The sequence below is a fragment of the Ambystoma mexicanum genome, chromosome 7q (genome assembly GCF_040938575.1).
Source record: "Ambystoma mexicanum isolate Mex_15411 chromosome 7q, UKY_AmexF1_1, whole genome shotgun sequence".
NCBI classification, from domain to species: Eukaryota; Metazoa; Chordata; class Amphibia; order Caudata; family Ambystomatidae; genus Ambystoma; species Ambystoma mexicanum.
In genome coordinates this window covers 952,986,700-953,004,365 of record NC_090941.1, presented here as the reverse complement: position 1 = coordinate 953,004,365, position 17,666 = coordinate 952,986,700, and the positions used below count along the sequence as shown (strand labels likewise).

The 17,666-nt window shown below is 45.1% G+C and overlaps 1 protein-coding gene across 2 annotated transcripts in view; it reads left to right on the top strand.

Annotated features, from left to right (window-relative positions):
* Positions 1-17,666, top strand: part of MYO7A (myosin VIIA) — a 1,239,317-nt gene that overhangs the window by 301,823 nt on the left and 919,828 nt on the right. Inside the window, exon 1 of one of the 2 annotated variants that reach the window (XM_069639997.1) lies at positions 8,676-8,875. The exons of the other annotated variant lie outside the window; for it this stretch is intronic. Within the exon in view, the coding sequence (XP_069496098.1) occupies positions 8,780-8,875 (96 nt within the window). The 5' untranslated portion in view covers positions 8,676-8,779. Of the gene's footprint in view, positions 1-8,675; positions 8,876-17,666 lie in introns of those variants that run through there. 2 annotated transcript variants of the gene reach the window in all.

Below are 17,666 nucleotides of genomic sequence, written 5' to 3'. Positions count from 1 at the left end.
TATTGTTTAAAGTGCGGGCCTAGCTCGAGAGCAGCACAGCGTTGTGTGGATAGCCAGCATTTGAGCAGGCATCTTTTAACAGTAGTGCAGTACTGTGAGTTGAGGTCTGTGCCTCTGTATGTGCGTCCATTGGAATTCGACCTTGGTCAGGTGTTGTTGAAAAAGCTATGTTTTGAGACATCATCAGTTAATATTTTGCTGGGTTTTTTGCAGAAATGTATTTTCGTAAAAACAAATTGAATTATTTTATATATACATTTTTGGGGGTCTCCCCCAAAGCCCACGCTCCTATTATTTACTCCCTGTTACCCACCCACACTTATATCCCCTTACCCACCATTCACTTCATGATTTGTCTCTGATGTTTTGTCAGTCCGCCACAGTGTGCTTGATTATCCATTTGTCCTAGGTAATAAGCTGTGACCACAGTTTTGCTAGGGGGCGCTGATGTGCATACTTACGATTTTAGAGTTAGCCTGCTGCAAAGGGACCGGCAATGACTAAGAGAAGGAGCATCAGGTTGGGGGCGCAAGGGAAGAGACAAAAGGACATTTTCTGAGAAAACAGATTTCAAGTGGCAACGGTCATTTACTTATGTATGTTTGCATCTGTGTGTGTGTGTATAGCTATATATGTATGTATAGTGTTTTACAAAGCATAAACCCCCTCTATAAGACAAAGAAGAACTATACAGCGGATGGGGAAGATTCAATATTGTGAAAAACATACTTGGGAGAATTAGAGAGAAGGGCAAATTGGAGAGGGTAGTGAGGAAAGGTGATGATATAAGAGGGGCAACTGGAATGGGGAGGTTGAGCTGTTCGGGTGGGATTTGGATACAATTAATATTTATAATGGGTGATAAGATTGATATGATATGGCATTTATAATGCACCTATTTCAAGGCACGAACAAGTCTTTCAAGGTGCAAATTCTCTCTGAAGAAGTGGGGCCTCAGTACTTTACGGAACTGAAGCTGTGTGGGTGCCAGCCTTGCCTGAGGACAGTCTTGGGCAATAGGCCCATGGCTGAACCAAAAACACAAAATACTGGTATTGGCCAGTTTCTTTGGTTAAAGAGGTAAATTTTTTGGCCAACGTGGGCCAGTTGAATGAGTTACTTCACTATGCAGCTAATAGTTTAGACCAGTGTTGCTGAATAAATATTCTTTAAAATGCACCATTCATATCCCATTTTAATCAAAAAATTCCCCCTTGGGTACTATTCTAACAGTGTCACAAAAGGAATGAATAGCCATTTACAAATGTGGGCCATTTTTTCATTGGTGCCCGAGACAATTTCATGGCCCAGTCCGACCCTGCTTGGGGAGAGCAGTAGTCCAGAGCAATGGACCACAGCTGATGATGGCCAGTTTCCTTGTCTTGTCTTTTTTTGCGTCACTGGTGATATCCAGGATGCTGCTACTGTTTTGGCCTCTAAAGATGGAAAGTGCATCTTCCATGCAGGGTTTATCTTTGGTTGCGATGAACTTAAAAGGGAATTCAGCAGGTCTTGAAGATGATCAGTGCAGTGAGGGCAATGTACATTGTGTTTTGACGATGTGGTTGTTGTTTTTTACGAGTTTTTTATTCATCCGTCTGTGTTATGGAGAGCAATGAGATGTCTGGGATTAAGCTGAGCAGGGCAACACCACCATCTAGGTGTGATTTCCCAAATGATTGCACCACAATTCTGAAGTCACCTTTTGGAAGGAAGAGCATGCTTTCTGTATCTGTGGGAGCGTAGATTCCCTTGTGAGGAACACATCTGCCAATAATCAGCTAATATAATGCATAACAGATATGTCCCAATTTGTGTGCTTTTTAAACTGCAAATGATTTCAAAGGCTGTGTGAACTCCAAAAGCTAATACTTTGGGAATCCAATGTTCTCCTGCTTGTTTTAAATAAAGAAAATGTTTTATCTTCTCGACGAAAAGGCAACATTATTGTAAAATAGGATAGATTATAGGCTTTAGACCCAAATGGATGGCTGTGATCATTTTGGCCATATGATGGATCATGATTGTATCTTTGTTGATTATTGCATAGTGCAAAATGTTCATCAAATATGTTTGTGTGTGTTAGAAGGATAAGAAAGAAGAAAAATAGCAAAAATATAAATGCACAATTATTGTGTCATGAAATGTATTTTTTTTTCTTAATACAATTTGAAAAACGTTATTTCTCAGAAAATGTATTTACATATTCTAAAGTAGATAACCTTATTAAACCCCTGGCAAAGGTGACTAAATCTAATCTATAAGATACTTTAGCCGTTACTAATGTGGTAGAAAGATTCAGTTATGTCTGGAACAGAGATACTTGTGGGCTCTGATGTTGAAACATTTTCTATCAGTATTCCACAGGATGATTCCACTATGGTTATTAAGAATGTTTGACAAAAAAGAAACAGACCCATGTAGTTCCAATGTAATTTACCCTAGTATGCATGGCAATAGACATAGGAATACATTTTAATTACAGATCTAAGGCACAGCAAAGGGGTCCGGCTTTGCCCCAAACATGGCAAACGTAATCATAGCCGAATTTGAAGGGGCACATATCTACTGATTGGTCAATTCATATCACTGCGTATATACGTATCTGGAAAAGATACAGCAATGATTAATAATCATTTATAAATTCTATGAAGAACCTACGAAGAAGTGGAAAAACTCTTATTGACCGGCTATTACATGTATAACTGCCGAAATATGTGGAACATATATACATTCCTCTGCCAGGTGAAAACTCAAAGGAGTTGACCCCTTTTTTCTGCCAAGCCTTAGGCAGCTAAGTGGAGGTTTATCATTTTCAATCGATGTCCATTGGATTCTACAATAGGTTTACCAGTTGTTTTGTTGTGATTCAGGGTTCTGTTTAATTTTTGTATTATTTAGTTGTGTTGAATTATTGATTCAATAATGTATGTATTTTATACATGTTATGATATGATATGGCATTGATAACATGCCTATACACAAGTGTTTCAAGGCGTGACGAGGCAAGGGAGGGGGAACAGAGGGGAGACAGAGACAATGATTCTACTAGGCCAGGTGTCATTCAGACCGTGCAAGTGCATGGGTAGCGGGGGAGGGGAAAGTGCAGTAAATGGGAAAAAGAATAAATAACAATAAGTAGAAAATGGCCCGTTGGTGGCAAGTGCAAGGATAAGTGCAGGCATCAGGTGGAGGTGGGACTGTTGGGGATGCAGAAAACAGTCCCAAGTGTGGGTGTTGTCGGGAATGCAGTGCAGAGGTGCGACTGGTGGGGGGAGAGTACCTTGGCCCAAAATCAGAGGGTGGCCAGGTAACCAGTGCAGAATCAGTTTCAGCCAGGGAGTCAGCAGGGGAGAGGAGAAGAAAAAGCAGAAGCAAAGAGAAAGGTTTTGAGGTGCTGCCGGAACCAGAGATGGTTCTCCTCGAGTTTCAGGGAGGCAGGGAGGCTGTTCCAGAGGGAATCCCCAGCCAAAGAAAGAGATCTACCACCAACGTGTTGCCTGGAGAAGCGACTAACCCTGAGGGAGTTGGACATATGACATATAGCAAAGTATGCTCTAGCCCTACTGACTTTTTGAAGAAAACGATTTGATATGTGACTGACTCTTCCCCAACCAACTTTTATAGGTGAGCCTGACAAATGGTAACCTCTGACCCAGTACTCGAGACCTTTGAGTCACCAGCTCGACATTTGCCTGACTCTGCCCCAGCCTTTTTCACCCTTCATAGAAGATAACCTGATATGCACTGCAATCATTTCACAGGCCAGCCTGATATGTGGCAAGCTCTGCTCCTACCCTTCGGCCTATGGAAAATCTGACTGGCATAACTGGCACGTGTGCATTAGCTAACACCCATGGTTCCATCTGTGTGTGTGAAGTGAAGAGATAATCAGTATAACTTGCTCTTCTGTGTAGCACTTTCAGCCATACTCTTGCATATGCAGAGTACTGTCAATAACAAGTGTTATTAGCACCCGGGGCGGGGGAAACAGCCAATCAGGTTCCTTGGTTCGCCGGCAATACAGAGATGAGTACATGCTGTCAAGATTTGAACTGTGTGACCTTACATGTAGATCTCTCCATTAGACTCAATAACCGTGATCAATCTTAAAATATTTAACTGTTTAGGGTGCGCAAAGTTCACAGCATCAGGTACATAAACTATCTGGGTTAGCCAAATCGAGGCTAACCGCTCAGGTTGAGACAAAGATTGCCACATGCCAAGCAGGCTAGAACAATGAGTAGATGAGTGCCATTTAGACAGGTACCATTGCAAAGGTGTGTGTTCAAAGCAGCCCTATACTCGGGGAAAGTGAGAAACAACTGTATACATCTGCTGTAAGTATTTTTATTTTTAACCAATGGTTAATTTTTCTTTCTATATTAATCAACCCGCCACAACAACTGGAATGCATTAGTCCTGCAAGTTGACAAGTTGGGCCTTATTTGGAGCAAATGAGCAGATGCTCGTGCTCACCACTGATTTTCTCCGGCAAGCGTATACCTATTCCAAAGTCTTAGATCTAGAGCACACCTGGAGAGTACTGGGGCATCCTTGAGATGCTCACATTTCAATGTGAGCCATAAAGTTTTGCTCGGAGGCCTCTCAGAGATACTCCGGCCTCTCTAGATTTACTCCAGTTTTGGGCTTTGTGAATGCATTCAAAGGTATCCGGTGCAAATCTGAGATGCTCACGGGCACCTCCTCATTCGCTCAAGTGAACATTTTTGGGAGTCTGCCCTTTCTTTCTATCAAACTTCATATGTATGGGGAGGCCCTGGCATTTTCAGTCCAGTTTACAGAAACTCTCATCCTAGTGAACATGCCATGAACTTAATTAAAACTTAAAACCAGAGGTTTGTTGAAGTCGGATTTCCCCAAAAAATGTATGTGGTTCTGACTTTGGTAAAACAGGTTCAGCTGGGCCTTGTCCTTTAATCCCTGATTGGTTTGAGAGCTCAGTCTGGGAAATGACAAAAATGAATTACAGAAATGTGTGTTGTGTCTACCAGCTCCCTATAACACTTGGGGTAACTGCCAGCCCTCTTGTGGACCATGAATGAATCATTGGCCTTCTGACAGCATGCGTGCAGTATTACTTAATATCCTCCTAACAAAAGTAGCATGGTTTCCATGGGCCTCTTATACTGTTGGAACCAAGTGAATGTGTGCTAAGCCTGCATATTTTTTACCAGACTGCTTGGTAGTAAATGTATTTATGAAGTGGTAGAAATGGAAAAAATGGAAAGGGGATCGTACAAGGGCCGCGGTGGGGGTGGATTTTTAAGGGTGGGTGGAGTTGTAAGGAGGCGGGGTTCTGCGGAGGCGGGGTTCTGGGGAGGTGGGTTTCTGAGGAGGCAGAGTTCTGAGCAGCCAGAATTTAGAGGGGCAGAGCTGGCAGTTTAACTCCGCTCAAAGGAAATGTTCAAAATAAAAGTTAAAAAGTGTTGCAATTTCTTTCATGCTGCTTCTTTCCAAACTCCACGCTGTACATCAATTCCACTTTCAATCACTTCAATGGCAGTGGTGCACCCAAAATATGCTATCATTGCCACTTTAAAATTGATTTGAGGTCCCATCATCTGATGAGCTGTGAAGGCAAGCTGCAAGCGCTGGGGTACAGATTACACGTGATGAGGGTGTGCTAAGGAGTCTATTTTGCATGGCATTTGCCAGAATTCGGAAAAATTGCTGTCTGTTGATTTCTATATCAACCTTTTTATCCCTCCATGCAAAGTAACCCCTTGAAATGTTACAATATTTGCAGATTCTGTGGCAATTTGGTGAGCTCTGCTTGCTTGCCTGCCCCCTGCTCCAAAATGTGCTGTACAATGTGTTATTTTGACCGGTATCCAGTTAAATAGTCAAACCTTTTTTCGAATGCCATTTCGTCAGAAAAAAATGTGCCTACATTTTTGTTTTCGAAAGTATATATATTTTTTTTGTTTTGTTTAGCTGGTAAAAAAAAGTGTAAATAAAAAATGGAGGGTTGGGGGGAAACCCCTCCATTTAAAAAAAAAAAAAAAAAAAAAAAAAAAAAAAACATTCGAATTAATTTTCCAGCATTTTTGGTTCGACAAAATGGCATTGGAAAAAGTGACATTCGAAATAATCACTATAAACCGTTTTGACCTGAGGATGAGTATGGTTCTCTCACTTTACTGGGTGTGGGAACTTCTGCGCCCATAGTGAAAATCAAAAGCTGGCACCCATGAATAAGTACAGTAAGTGAACATATCTTAAAGACATATATACAAATGTAGTGCTTTGCCACAATTTTATGTGGTTTTGTGGCTAAGTGTCAACACTGGGAACATGACAACCTGGGTGAAATCCTGGAAGCCAACAACTTGAGCAAGCCTGGCTGCCGCAAAAACACCCAACGGGTGTTGCATCTGCCCTTTGAAAAAAGAGACGCTGTCAACCCACATGTATCCTTCCTTGTTCCCTGAAAAGCAACACATGGCCACAATCAGGGAAAAATAACTGCTCCAGTCTCCAGGATTGCACATTCTCTTGCCACAGCCTGGGTAAATAATCAATATTCACTTGCCCCTTCATCCTTTCCTCTCTCACCCCCACCTTTTGCTTTCAACAATACTCTGTTTCATAAAGATAACTCAAAGTCCACAAACCATAGTAAAGTACTCACACACATATACAAATCCTTATAGTAATATGCTAGGCAAAATGTTTTTAAATGTGGCATTATCCCCCACCCCCTGCCTTGAATGAAAGACCACATCTACCAGAATGCAGTTCAGAAGAAAGAAAATGGCCTGTTGATTTTAAAAATGTACTTTGAAAACTTAAAGACTCATAACAGAATGTAATGTTTGAAAAGGTTACCTATTTGTGATTCGATGTTTGACAAAGGCATGTTTCATATATAATGTGAGGAGCATGTTACATTCTACCTAAAATAAAACTTGTTGGTGTGATAAATATGAGCATGTGAAAATAAGGCAGATAATTTAAACCGGTTTGGGGGGGGTGTTTAATTTTCCTGGAGGAGGGCATATGTTTAGGCAGATAGTGTGCTTTCAAAATAAAAATGTCCCTTTGCAGTTCAGTAACAAAGTTTTACCCAAAACAATGGTCTCTTTAAAGGGCCATCACTTGTAAATCACTTACACTTTACATGCCCTGCTTGAAGAAAGAAAGTGATGAGCAGTATTTACGGTGTCGGCGCGGTCTGATGGGCCGCTGGGAGGGGGGTATTTGTCTAGAGCGCGTTGCAGCAGGAGATTGAGAGGTGACACGTCGCCTCACTAGAACTACTCCCTAGAAAAGATTTCTTTATCTGCTGGAAGCAGGCAGCTGGTGCCTGGGGGGCCCTGGTCAGCCACACAGACTGCCCATGCATCCCCGGGCCGGCCCTGGCTGCCAGGACAGTGAGGGTGCTGAGCAGGAACACGGCCCCGGCCCGCTGAGCATCCTCATTGTCCTGCCAGCGAGGCAACTTTCCCATCTGGCACCCTCTTGTCAATGAGGGTGCCGAAGGAAGAAATGTCCCGGTTTGACTCTGAAAAGAGCCACTGGGGCCAAGGCAGGCCGGGTCCGTGGTCCGGGGAGACATGTGATGCCAGATCAGCTCTGTATTTGTGTGATCGATCCCCTTGCCCTGCTGTTGATCAGTTTCTTTCAGTTTCAGTTTCACTTCAGTGCAGTGTATAAATGGCATCATGGCTTGACTCCTCCCTACGTTTCTTCTTCAAATTCCATCTGCCATCATTGGCATTTTGTCTGATCCTTCCTTTGGGTCTCATTATCAACCCACATCTGCATAGTGACCATGATGTCCTTTCCAATCTTATTATGTGCGTCTTTTCCTCTTCTTCTGTGTTTTTCTGTCTCGCTTACTGACTTTAAGTGTCTACTCCAGCCTCCTCCTCTTACTCTGACTTAGTGTCAATATCGGGCCTCATTACGAGTTTGGTGGTGTGGACAAAAATTGTGGTAATGCAGTGGTACCACTGCATTATCTCTGCATTACCACATGACAGAAACTAACAGAATGCTGGAGGTAATTCCTGCGCTTTACAGCCCAAAAAGTCCAAATTAGCAGAATTACCGCTGGTGGTAATTCTGCTGAAATCCACATGGGGTCCTATGGACTCCAATAAATGTTTCATCGCCGACCGCCACTTGTAACCCGGCAGTAATTCCACCAGACCAAGTGGTGGTAACGGTAAATTCATGTGGTGGTATCTCAGCAGATTTACTGCAGATATACCACTAAACTTGTTATAAGGTCCAAACTCTTCTCCCATGTTTGCGGCTCTGTGGAAAAGCACTATAAACAATACACTGCAAGTGCCTCCCAACAAATGAAAATTCTCATTCTGGCTCCAAAAAGTAGCAGCCTGGAGAAGAAAAATGAAACATTGTCACGTCGACGGCTTACCCTCTGTTTCCAGTCAGTAGTTTCAAAGAAAGGTCCCTAGTTTTGCCTCTGAATTCCTGGCCTCGCCAACTTATCCACTGCGTTCAGGAACAAATTGGTTTTGGCAGCACATTTGAATAGACAAAGAACTCAACATGGGGCTTTGTGAAATTTCATTGGGACAATTTAATGAGGGGGGCGTCTATGGCATTGTGTGTGTGTGTGTGTTGCACTGGTGAGTGTGTGTTTTGCATTTCTTCAATGCAGCTAACTTTTGAGTATATTCGCTGGAGTCCCAGGAGATGTAGGTACATCTGTATCTGCTCCAGAGCCTTGATTGCTTTGCTGGTGGGTCCGAGCGGTAGGTGTGGTAGTAGGCGCGGAGTTTCTATGGCAGCAGATGGTGGTGGCAGAGAGCTGGATGGAGCCAACACAGGACCTGGGAAAGGAATGCACAGCAAACCTCTTCACTCACCCGGAGGACAGGTATAAAACGTTCTTTGTGATGAAGAATGTGCAAAGGTGAGGCAAAGGTGCAATACCTCGTCCAGGCCCGCATTTAACCCGGAAGTACTCGTGCAGCTCTCATCTGGGAATCCCACCACACTGCCAAGCCTCTCCCTTCCAGGTTATAATGGTTCACTCAAACGCTTTCCTCACTCCTGCTAAGACCTACTCTACCCCACTCCCCAGATTTTACACGACGACGCAGGGTTCCCCTGTACCCCACTGATGCCCGAGGCATCACTGTGAAACAGTTGAGTTTCCATACCCTCTAGTTCAGGAAAGAAGTGAAGAGCGCTCCTATGCTTGTAATACCTGCACCCATCCCAGGTCTGATGCGCCATAACCCACACCTGCATCATCTGTCTCTAGTCCACTCCCTTGAATTGCCTTCTTAAAGGCATCATTTTCAAAGTTCCCCTCTCATTGGCCTGTACCTTCCACCCTGACAATCTGTTTGTGCTTTCAGTGCTGGAAGTGGGCTGGATTTCCTTGGTTTTGGAATCTGGGAAAAATTGTCACTCAGTATTCCCAACTCTGTGGAGGCTTAACTTCCATGCTCAGAAAGGTCTAGTCTAGTTTGTCTTCATTTTTGTTTGCATTTAAGCACGAGTTTGATTGCTGCAGGTACATCAGTTGGTGGGCAGTGGGAGTGGCTGCAGTCTGTGTGTGGTCTGTGGCATGTCCCTTAGGTGTAAATAGTGGGTGATAAAAAAAGGGAGGGCCACATAAAATGAATACTATGAGAAACCATGGCTACAAGCAGGTGATCATATGATGCATTTTCTTTCACTGTGTTTCTTTCAGTCTTGATAGTACAGTTGTAAAACAGAGGCTTTTTTAGGCTTACATGACTTAGTTTGGTGGTAAATGTAGGATACCATTCAGGAGGGTGAAATGCAAGTAAAATAAAACTCTTTTTACTCAACATATTACTAGACTGATTTATATATTCTTGAGTTGATTTATTAAGTGATGTGTGCATGTTCCAGGTAACTTCTTTCACCTCGCCCCATGCACCACCCTCCACGTAGAACCCTAATCATTGTTTTTCCATTTCCAGCACTGTGTGGTTACTGAGGGCCCAGTTCTTATGTTGGCCCAGTGAGCGTGATAAAGAGCGCGCTTCACTGTGCCAAATCTGATGCCCAGGCTCCACCACTATTCTTGTGGGCCCGGGTATCCTTGGAGTGCACGACAGTGCACCGCCTACAATCCGCCTGGAACATCTTGGCAGCACTTTCGTGAAATAACGACAAAATTGTTATTTTACGAAACTGCTGGCGAGAACACGGCAGTCGGGGATTTTCAAAGTGACAGTCACGGGTAACTGAAGCTCACCGTTAGGTCCTCTTCTAGTGTCATCTGCATCTGGGTTTTATTGTCACAGAGATCTTTGGTACGGTTGTATGTCACTCGTTTGTTGTCTTAGACATAGTTAATGCCAAACACTGCTCCGATTGTGTGCATTCTTCACTGATGTCATTTGTATGCAGTAATCACTCTGCTCAGTGCCCTGTTGTGAACCCTTGTCATGTGCTCTACCATGTATTTTTTCTTGTATCAATGCCAGATTGTATGTAACGTGCCATTGTCTCTTTTTTTTCATAAGGGTTCCGTATATGTGTTCCACTTTAAAGCACATTATAAAGTGGCAGAGTGTGTTGTAATGTGTTTCTAAGTGTGGGTGACATCACTGATGTGGAATATGGTGATGTCAGTGAGTGTGGAGTGTTGAGGTGTTATGTTCTGAAGTGCTGTTCTAAGAGTTACATTTGGATGTCTGTGCTGGCATGAAGGGACATGCCAGTGTCTTTCTGGCATTTACTTAACCATAAAACCTACACATAACTTACCTGCTGGTCCGGGTGTTACTTCAGGTACTAAGTTATTTCACTGGCAGTCCAGGAACATCGCCCTCCATGAACCCACGTCCCATGTTGTTGCCAGTTATGTTTGCTCTTGGTTTCCTGAGCTGCGGATGGAGTCTCAGCAGGCCGGGTGGTGCTGAGCTTGAGTGTCCAGGTGTTTGGGAGCGGAGCTGAAATGCACATATCCGTGTGCATAGCAAGGGGTACTGTGATTGCAGGAGCCTCCTTGAAGTCCCTGGATTGTTCAAGGTGTGAGTTCATCGTGCCTCCCCCTGCTAGAGGGAGAGGGAGGGTGCTGGTCGGCACACAGTTCGGTGTGCGGTGCAGGTGCCCTTTGGGAAAGTACCCCAGTCGGGGTCCTGCGCTCCAGAAGCCTGTGCCCAAGCAGGCTGGGTGGCGTTGGAAGCTGCTGGAGGTGTGCAGCAAGTAGTGAAGAAGGTGTGTCCTGGTCTCTCCGCGTTGAGCAGTTCCATGCCTTCAGGCAGTGCGGAGCGGGGCCGGGTACATTGCTGGTTGGAGGTGGTCTGGTGTTTGGACATCCGCTGTGAGGCAGTGGGGACGGAGAGTGCCCGCCATGGCGGTTCCTGGCACAGTGGACAAGGGAGAAGAGCTGTGAGGAATGGGGAGCGAGCAGGAATACGTTCCCTGTGGCGCCCTTGTCAAAATGATGACGTCGGGGGACTATCACGATGCGTTCCAGCGTGATGTGCTGGAACACGGAAGAGGTTGCACGTTCCAGCGTGGGCAGCTGGAACGCGGAAGAGGTTGCGAACGCGCTGCCTGTGCCGCCCGCTTTCTTGGGCATCATGCACATCATAGTACCAGCTCATGTGAGGAGTAGTGCATGTAGTGACTGTTTCAAAACTCCTCAGATTAAAGCAGCCAGTGATTATGAGTCGCGTAATTTTGATGTTTCAACGACGGAGTCAAGTGGAGTCAGGGATGCTCCTAGGACGATATGGAGCACATTAGTGGATTGTTACTTACAGGGTGTGACGAGGAATACCCTGAGGACTGCGTGTTTTTCTGGATTAGCTGGCATGTGTTCCTCTCTGGAGACTTACAGGAGTTCCGGTGTGCAGTTTGTAAACCTGGAGGTGTCGGGTTCGGATTCCTGCATGTTGTTATTAAGGACAAGGACAACATGTGTCTGTCAAGGACAGTAGTAAGAGTATGGTGTCAAGCCTGTGCATGATGTTCTGTGTATTTGTTGTGGCCTGTATGTGTTTTGCACCGGAGTATGGTGTCAAGCCTGTGCATGATGTTCTGTGTATTTGTTGTGGCCTGTATGTGTTTTGCACCGGTGCATGTGTGTAATGGGTCAGTATGAATGGCGTGTGGTGTTGTGGTCCGTGTGTGTAAACTGGTTTGCGCTTCTGGTATCTAAATGGTGTAATGGGCCAGAGAGGATGTGTGTGTTCTGGTTGTGGCCCAGATGTGATTTCAATCAAATTATATTTTGAATTGAACATGTTGCAATGTGCCATTAGTAATGTATTTTTCTTGCAGGTGGACTTCTAATGTGGGTTTTGGACTCATGGGTGGCGGGTTCTAGTATTGTGCCGTTGAAATTTTACTGTCATTTTGTTCTTATGGTAACATGATTTCTTTTGCAGGATGGCCCAAATTTCTTTCTGACTTGGACTCGGGGGTGGGATTGGACTTGTGGAAGGTTGACCCACAAAAGACTTGCGGGTGGGCTGGTGTTATGACCGGCTCTTGGTCATAGGGTTCACTCCAAGGGACACTCAGGATACACAGGCCAGGTACGCATAGTGGTTACTTTATTAGCTTCTTAGGTTACAGGATCAGATGTCAACAAGTCATTAGGAGATAAAGAGGAAAGGGACAGGAGCCCACTGGCTCCCACCACCCAGGCTCACATAATCTAACTGCCTGGGTTAGAACCCATTCAACCCCAAACATTCTAATCTCACACTCCAGACTCACAGCCTACATTCTGATGGTGACATCAATCCTGGCTCAGCACACATGCAAGTATAAGAGCCAACCCTAACACCTCCTTTCCTACAACAAACAAACACACCTCAAACACACACTTAGAAAAAGCAACCCTAACACCTCCTCCTCTTGCATAAAGAACAACACACACTTTCACAACAGCAAGACACACCTCACTCTCAGCAGAGTTCCGCTAACCCCAGAGATTGAACAAACAGGCGTAACTAACATCCTATGACAGTCCCAGCCGCCACAACTAACATTCCTAACCAATCAAAACATCACAAATCACCTTCCGTTTCCGCCTGCCACAATGGAACCTCGAACTGCCACTTTCGAGCACTAACCGCCCACCTCGGCAAACAAACCACAACACTACCAAGACCAACCAAACACAAAGCTCCTTCCGTTCCTCTCGGCCACAAAGGAACCTCGGACTGCCACTTCCAAGTACTAACTCCCAAAACCGGGAAAAACCAGGTACTGTCATAACTGCGCAAGATACTTACTAACAACCCAACAATCTACCTGGGTCACCAAGAAACCACAGTCACAACTCATGCGCTGTCAAATCCATTCCAAAATTCAAGCAACACAGACACACCTAATCACCAGTCACTCACCTCATCACACCAATAAAGAAACGCAACCAGCTGTCACTAAACAACCACCACCAACATAACGCTACAAATGTTGGCCAGACAAATGAGCCCTTCAAAACCAAATAAACACCCCAAAGTGAACACAGCTGCAGATGAAACGTTGCCAGGCTTCTGAAATTAATCAAGAGCGGACTCAAGAACAATTCCAAAAGTCACCTAAAGTTAAAAGAAAACACTAAATGCAATGTAACTTGCATCTCCAGAATTCCAAGCAATCCCTGGACCTTAACAACTCCAGGGTCACCAAAAACATCAAAGCTTCACACAGCTTCAAGTAAACTCCGCAGAGCTAGACACCTTCAAAAACAACATAGAAGCTTCACACAGCTTCAGGCACTAGTCCCCTGCTAGATGCCTCTGGACTGCTCTGCAGAGCCACAATCCAAAACAACATAAAAGCTTCACTAGGTTTCATGTGAACTCCTCAGAGCCACCAATCATCACAAAAACACAGCTTTGCAAAGCTTATGGTACTAGTCTCCTACTAGGTACCTCTGGACCCCTCAGAGTCACTAACCAATTAATCAAAGTTCCAACTAGCTTCTATACTAGCCTACCACTAGTAACATCACTAACCCCACAGGGCCTCAAAACACCAAACACCTCCAACTCCGCAGAGTCCCCTGACCAACCCTGGTCATGTACATCAATTAAAACATATTCCAAAAAAAAAAAAAAAAAAGATTTCAAAACCCAACACTGGTCATGCACCAACACTAAAACATTCACATACTGCTACAACACACACACAACCACAGGATGTTCAAAATACAGACAACCCCCACATAGAATGTTAACTGCTAAGGAGCGCTGCAGTCACTCTAGCAGTCATCATGGGTTGCACATCCATACACGCACAAACAGAACATCACGCCTACAATGCCTCAAAAATGGTTATAGTAAGCATTGCAATGACATATCAATAATCACATTATAAATTGCAGATCTCATTTCCTAAAAGTCCATGTTGCCAAAGCATGGTCAACTCTAAATGCTGAAATGACTCAAAGATTGTGGTAACCATTAATGACCAACATCACTCTTATTGTGCTTTAAGATCACAAATCTCACACCACACACACACAAGCAAAACATAGTGTTAGGATGATCAGAACATTGAAACATAGTACATCCAAGTCACATTTTCTAAAAGTCCATGTCGCCATTAAACAGGCAACCTAATATGCTAAAATGCCTCACAACGTTATACTAAGCATAATAGGATCAACACCCTTTGATTGTCCACCTCAATCAACCTCAAATGTGCCACTCACACACAACCCCTGTCACAACACAAATGTGGAAACCGACTTTAAATGAGACCTAAACGTCCATGTTGCCAACTGGGGCCAACTCTAAAACCAACCTGCAATGCCTCAAAATGGTTACATCTAAAATAAATGCATCTCCTCTTCTCAGTGCAACATCATTCTCACTACTGTTAATTCACTACTAGTGCACAACAGTACTCTTCAGTCACTGCTTGCCACATCGTTGCTCAATCCATTATGACATTTTACTGTTAAATGAAACTCCAAAATTTCTTCTGCAAGCATAAACTAATCATCCCCAAAAACTACTATCATACCCAAACCCAAACAGTAACCGTTTTCTCATTGCGTGGTCCCCACTTCAGACCAAATCAGCATAGCGTCTATACTCATTAAAACCTTTAGCCTTCCAGGTGCATAAAAAGGCACAATTACGCTTACTTGGCATGGAAATTACACTTCCCCTGTTTAAATAATGCTGGCATAGTCACTCAGGAAATGGTGGCACACTTGGGCAGCCTAATACAACCCTGCCAATGTCTCCTCATGTACCAGGGGGCCTGTTCCTGGCAGACTCCAACAGGCCATCCTTGCCCCAGGCTCCATGGGGCAGGATGCTTCTGACACCCCTGGGTGGCCGCCTGCAACAGCCCTGGTGGCTGACTAAAGCAGTACATGGTGGCTGACTCCAACAGCCCTGGGTGCTTTCCATTTCTCCAGACTCTTGGACAGCCTCTAATGACTCCTGGCCTCAAACAGGGCACTCTCCCTTCTTCCCAGGGGTCTCCTCTGACAGGCTGTCCCTTCCAGCCCTGGGTGCTTTCCATTTCTCCAGACTCTTGGACAGCCTCTAATGACTCCTGGCCTCAAACAGGGCACTCTTCCTTCTTCCCAGGGGTCTCCTCTGACAGGCTGCCCCTTCCAGCCCTGGTGGACTGGCTCAAACAGCCCTGGGTGGTGGGCGCAAACAGTCTATGGGGGGCGGTGGGCTCTCCCTCTCTCCTTTCATTCACTTGTCCTCTTGCCTGCACCCCCCGCAGCAGAGTCTCTTCTCCTCTCTCACATGACATCACACAGGTACCTGTATCTCCTTTTGCTTCACTTGGTGTCCACTCCAAGGTCCTCCTTCACCATACCTTGGACCATCCTTGTCGCCAATTGTTATGACCGGCTCTTGGTCATAGGGTTCACTCCAAGGGACACTCAGGATACTCAGGCCAGGTACGCATAGTGGTTACTTTATTAGCTTCTTAGGTTACAGGATCAGATGTCAACAAGTCATTAGGAGATAAAGAGGAAAGGGACAGGAGCCCACTGGCTCCCACCTCCCAGGCTCACATAATCGAACTGCCTGGGTTAGAACCCATTCATTCTAATCTCACACTCCAGACTCACAGCCTACATTCTGATGGTGACATCAATCCTGGCTCAGCACACATGCAAGTATAAGAGCCAACCCTAACAGCTGGTAAATGTAATATGATGGTTCTATTCCTTGTGTTGCTTTGTGCTCCCCGTCTTCTGTGTGGAGGCTGCAGCAAGTGACTGAAGGAATTGGGCAATGCTTTCAGGGGGTGCAATTTGGTCCCGCGTTGTGTTGTATATGGGTATGTTAATGGTTGCCTAGGTTAGGTCTAGGGGTCCCATAGGTTAGTTATGTGGTGCTGCAAGTGCAGTTTGGCTAGGTCCTGGGGTCCTGAGTTGTGTTGGTGTGTTGCTGCATGTGCAGTTTGGCTAGGACTTGGTGTCGTGAGTTGTAGTGTTGGTGTGCTGCGGTGGTGCAGTTGGCATGGACCTGGGGTCCTTACTGGTAGTGTTGGTGCGCTGTGGTGGTGCAGTTTGGCAAGGACTAGGGGTCCTGAGTTGTGGTGTTGGTGTGCTGCGGTGGTGCAGTTGGGCAAGGACTAGGGGTCCTGAGTTGTGGTGTTGGTGTGCTGCGGTGGTGCAGTTTGGCTGGACTAGGGGTCCTAGGTGTGTGTTAGTGTACTGGCACGGGCAGTTGGCTGGGACTTGGGTCTCATAGTGTGGTGGCTTAATAAGTGTGTTTTGGCACAGTTTAGTTTAGGACTGTGTTTTCCTATGGTGTTCTTGTGTGTTAGGTGTGCTCTGTATGGGTGCTGTTGTGGACTGATGTTGGGATGGTGTGCTTGTTGTTGCTCTTGGTGAGCTGGGATTGTGCCTGGGGGTGGCAGCCCTGGTGCCCTAGGGTGCAGACTAGGGTGGAAGGTTGTTGGTGCACGGATGATTTGGCGTGTTAGGTATGTAATTTGGGGAATGCTGGGGCATGGCAGGTTCTAGGTTTCAAGGGTCAGCTTGGAACAGGTGGAGTGCATAGTTTATTATTTTTGTTTCTCAAGTGTATTCCAGTCAGGTTTTAAGGGAGGAGTTAGCCCTTATTCTACTTTGGTGGGTTCCTCATTGTTTGTGTTTTGTGGGGAAGGAGTGGAGTTTGATGTATTCCTTTTTGGCACGGTTATGGTTCTTTTTTGTCCATTTGTTTGTAGCCACAGCTAGGGTGTTTATTCGTGGGGTGCCACATAGGGTTATGCTTGTGCCGTGGTTTTAGTGTTATTTGAGGCGCAGTTTCTGTTAGTGCTGGTTACAATTTGGTTGGCGTCTTGTCAATTAATGTATGGTCTTTGAGGTTGTGCGCAAGCTCCAAGTGGTCAGCTTTTGTGGAGTTTGGTTCGTTGGTGCATTTACCTGCTGGCCACACGGATTTGTTGGGTGAAGGTTTTAGTTGCTAGATCCTTCTATTTCAAGAAATGTAAGGAGGAAGAAGTATTGTAATGTGTTTCGTAGTGTGGGTGACATCACTGATGGTGGAATGTGATGATGTCAGTGAGTGTGGCGTGTTGAGGTGTAATGTTCTGAAGTGCTGTTCTAAGAGTTACAGTTGGAGGTCTATGCTGGCATGAAGGGACGTGCCGGTGTCTTCCTGGCATTTACTTAACAATAAAACCTACAGATAACTTACCTGCTGGTCTGGGTGTTACTTCAGGTACCA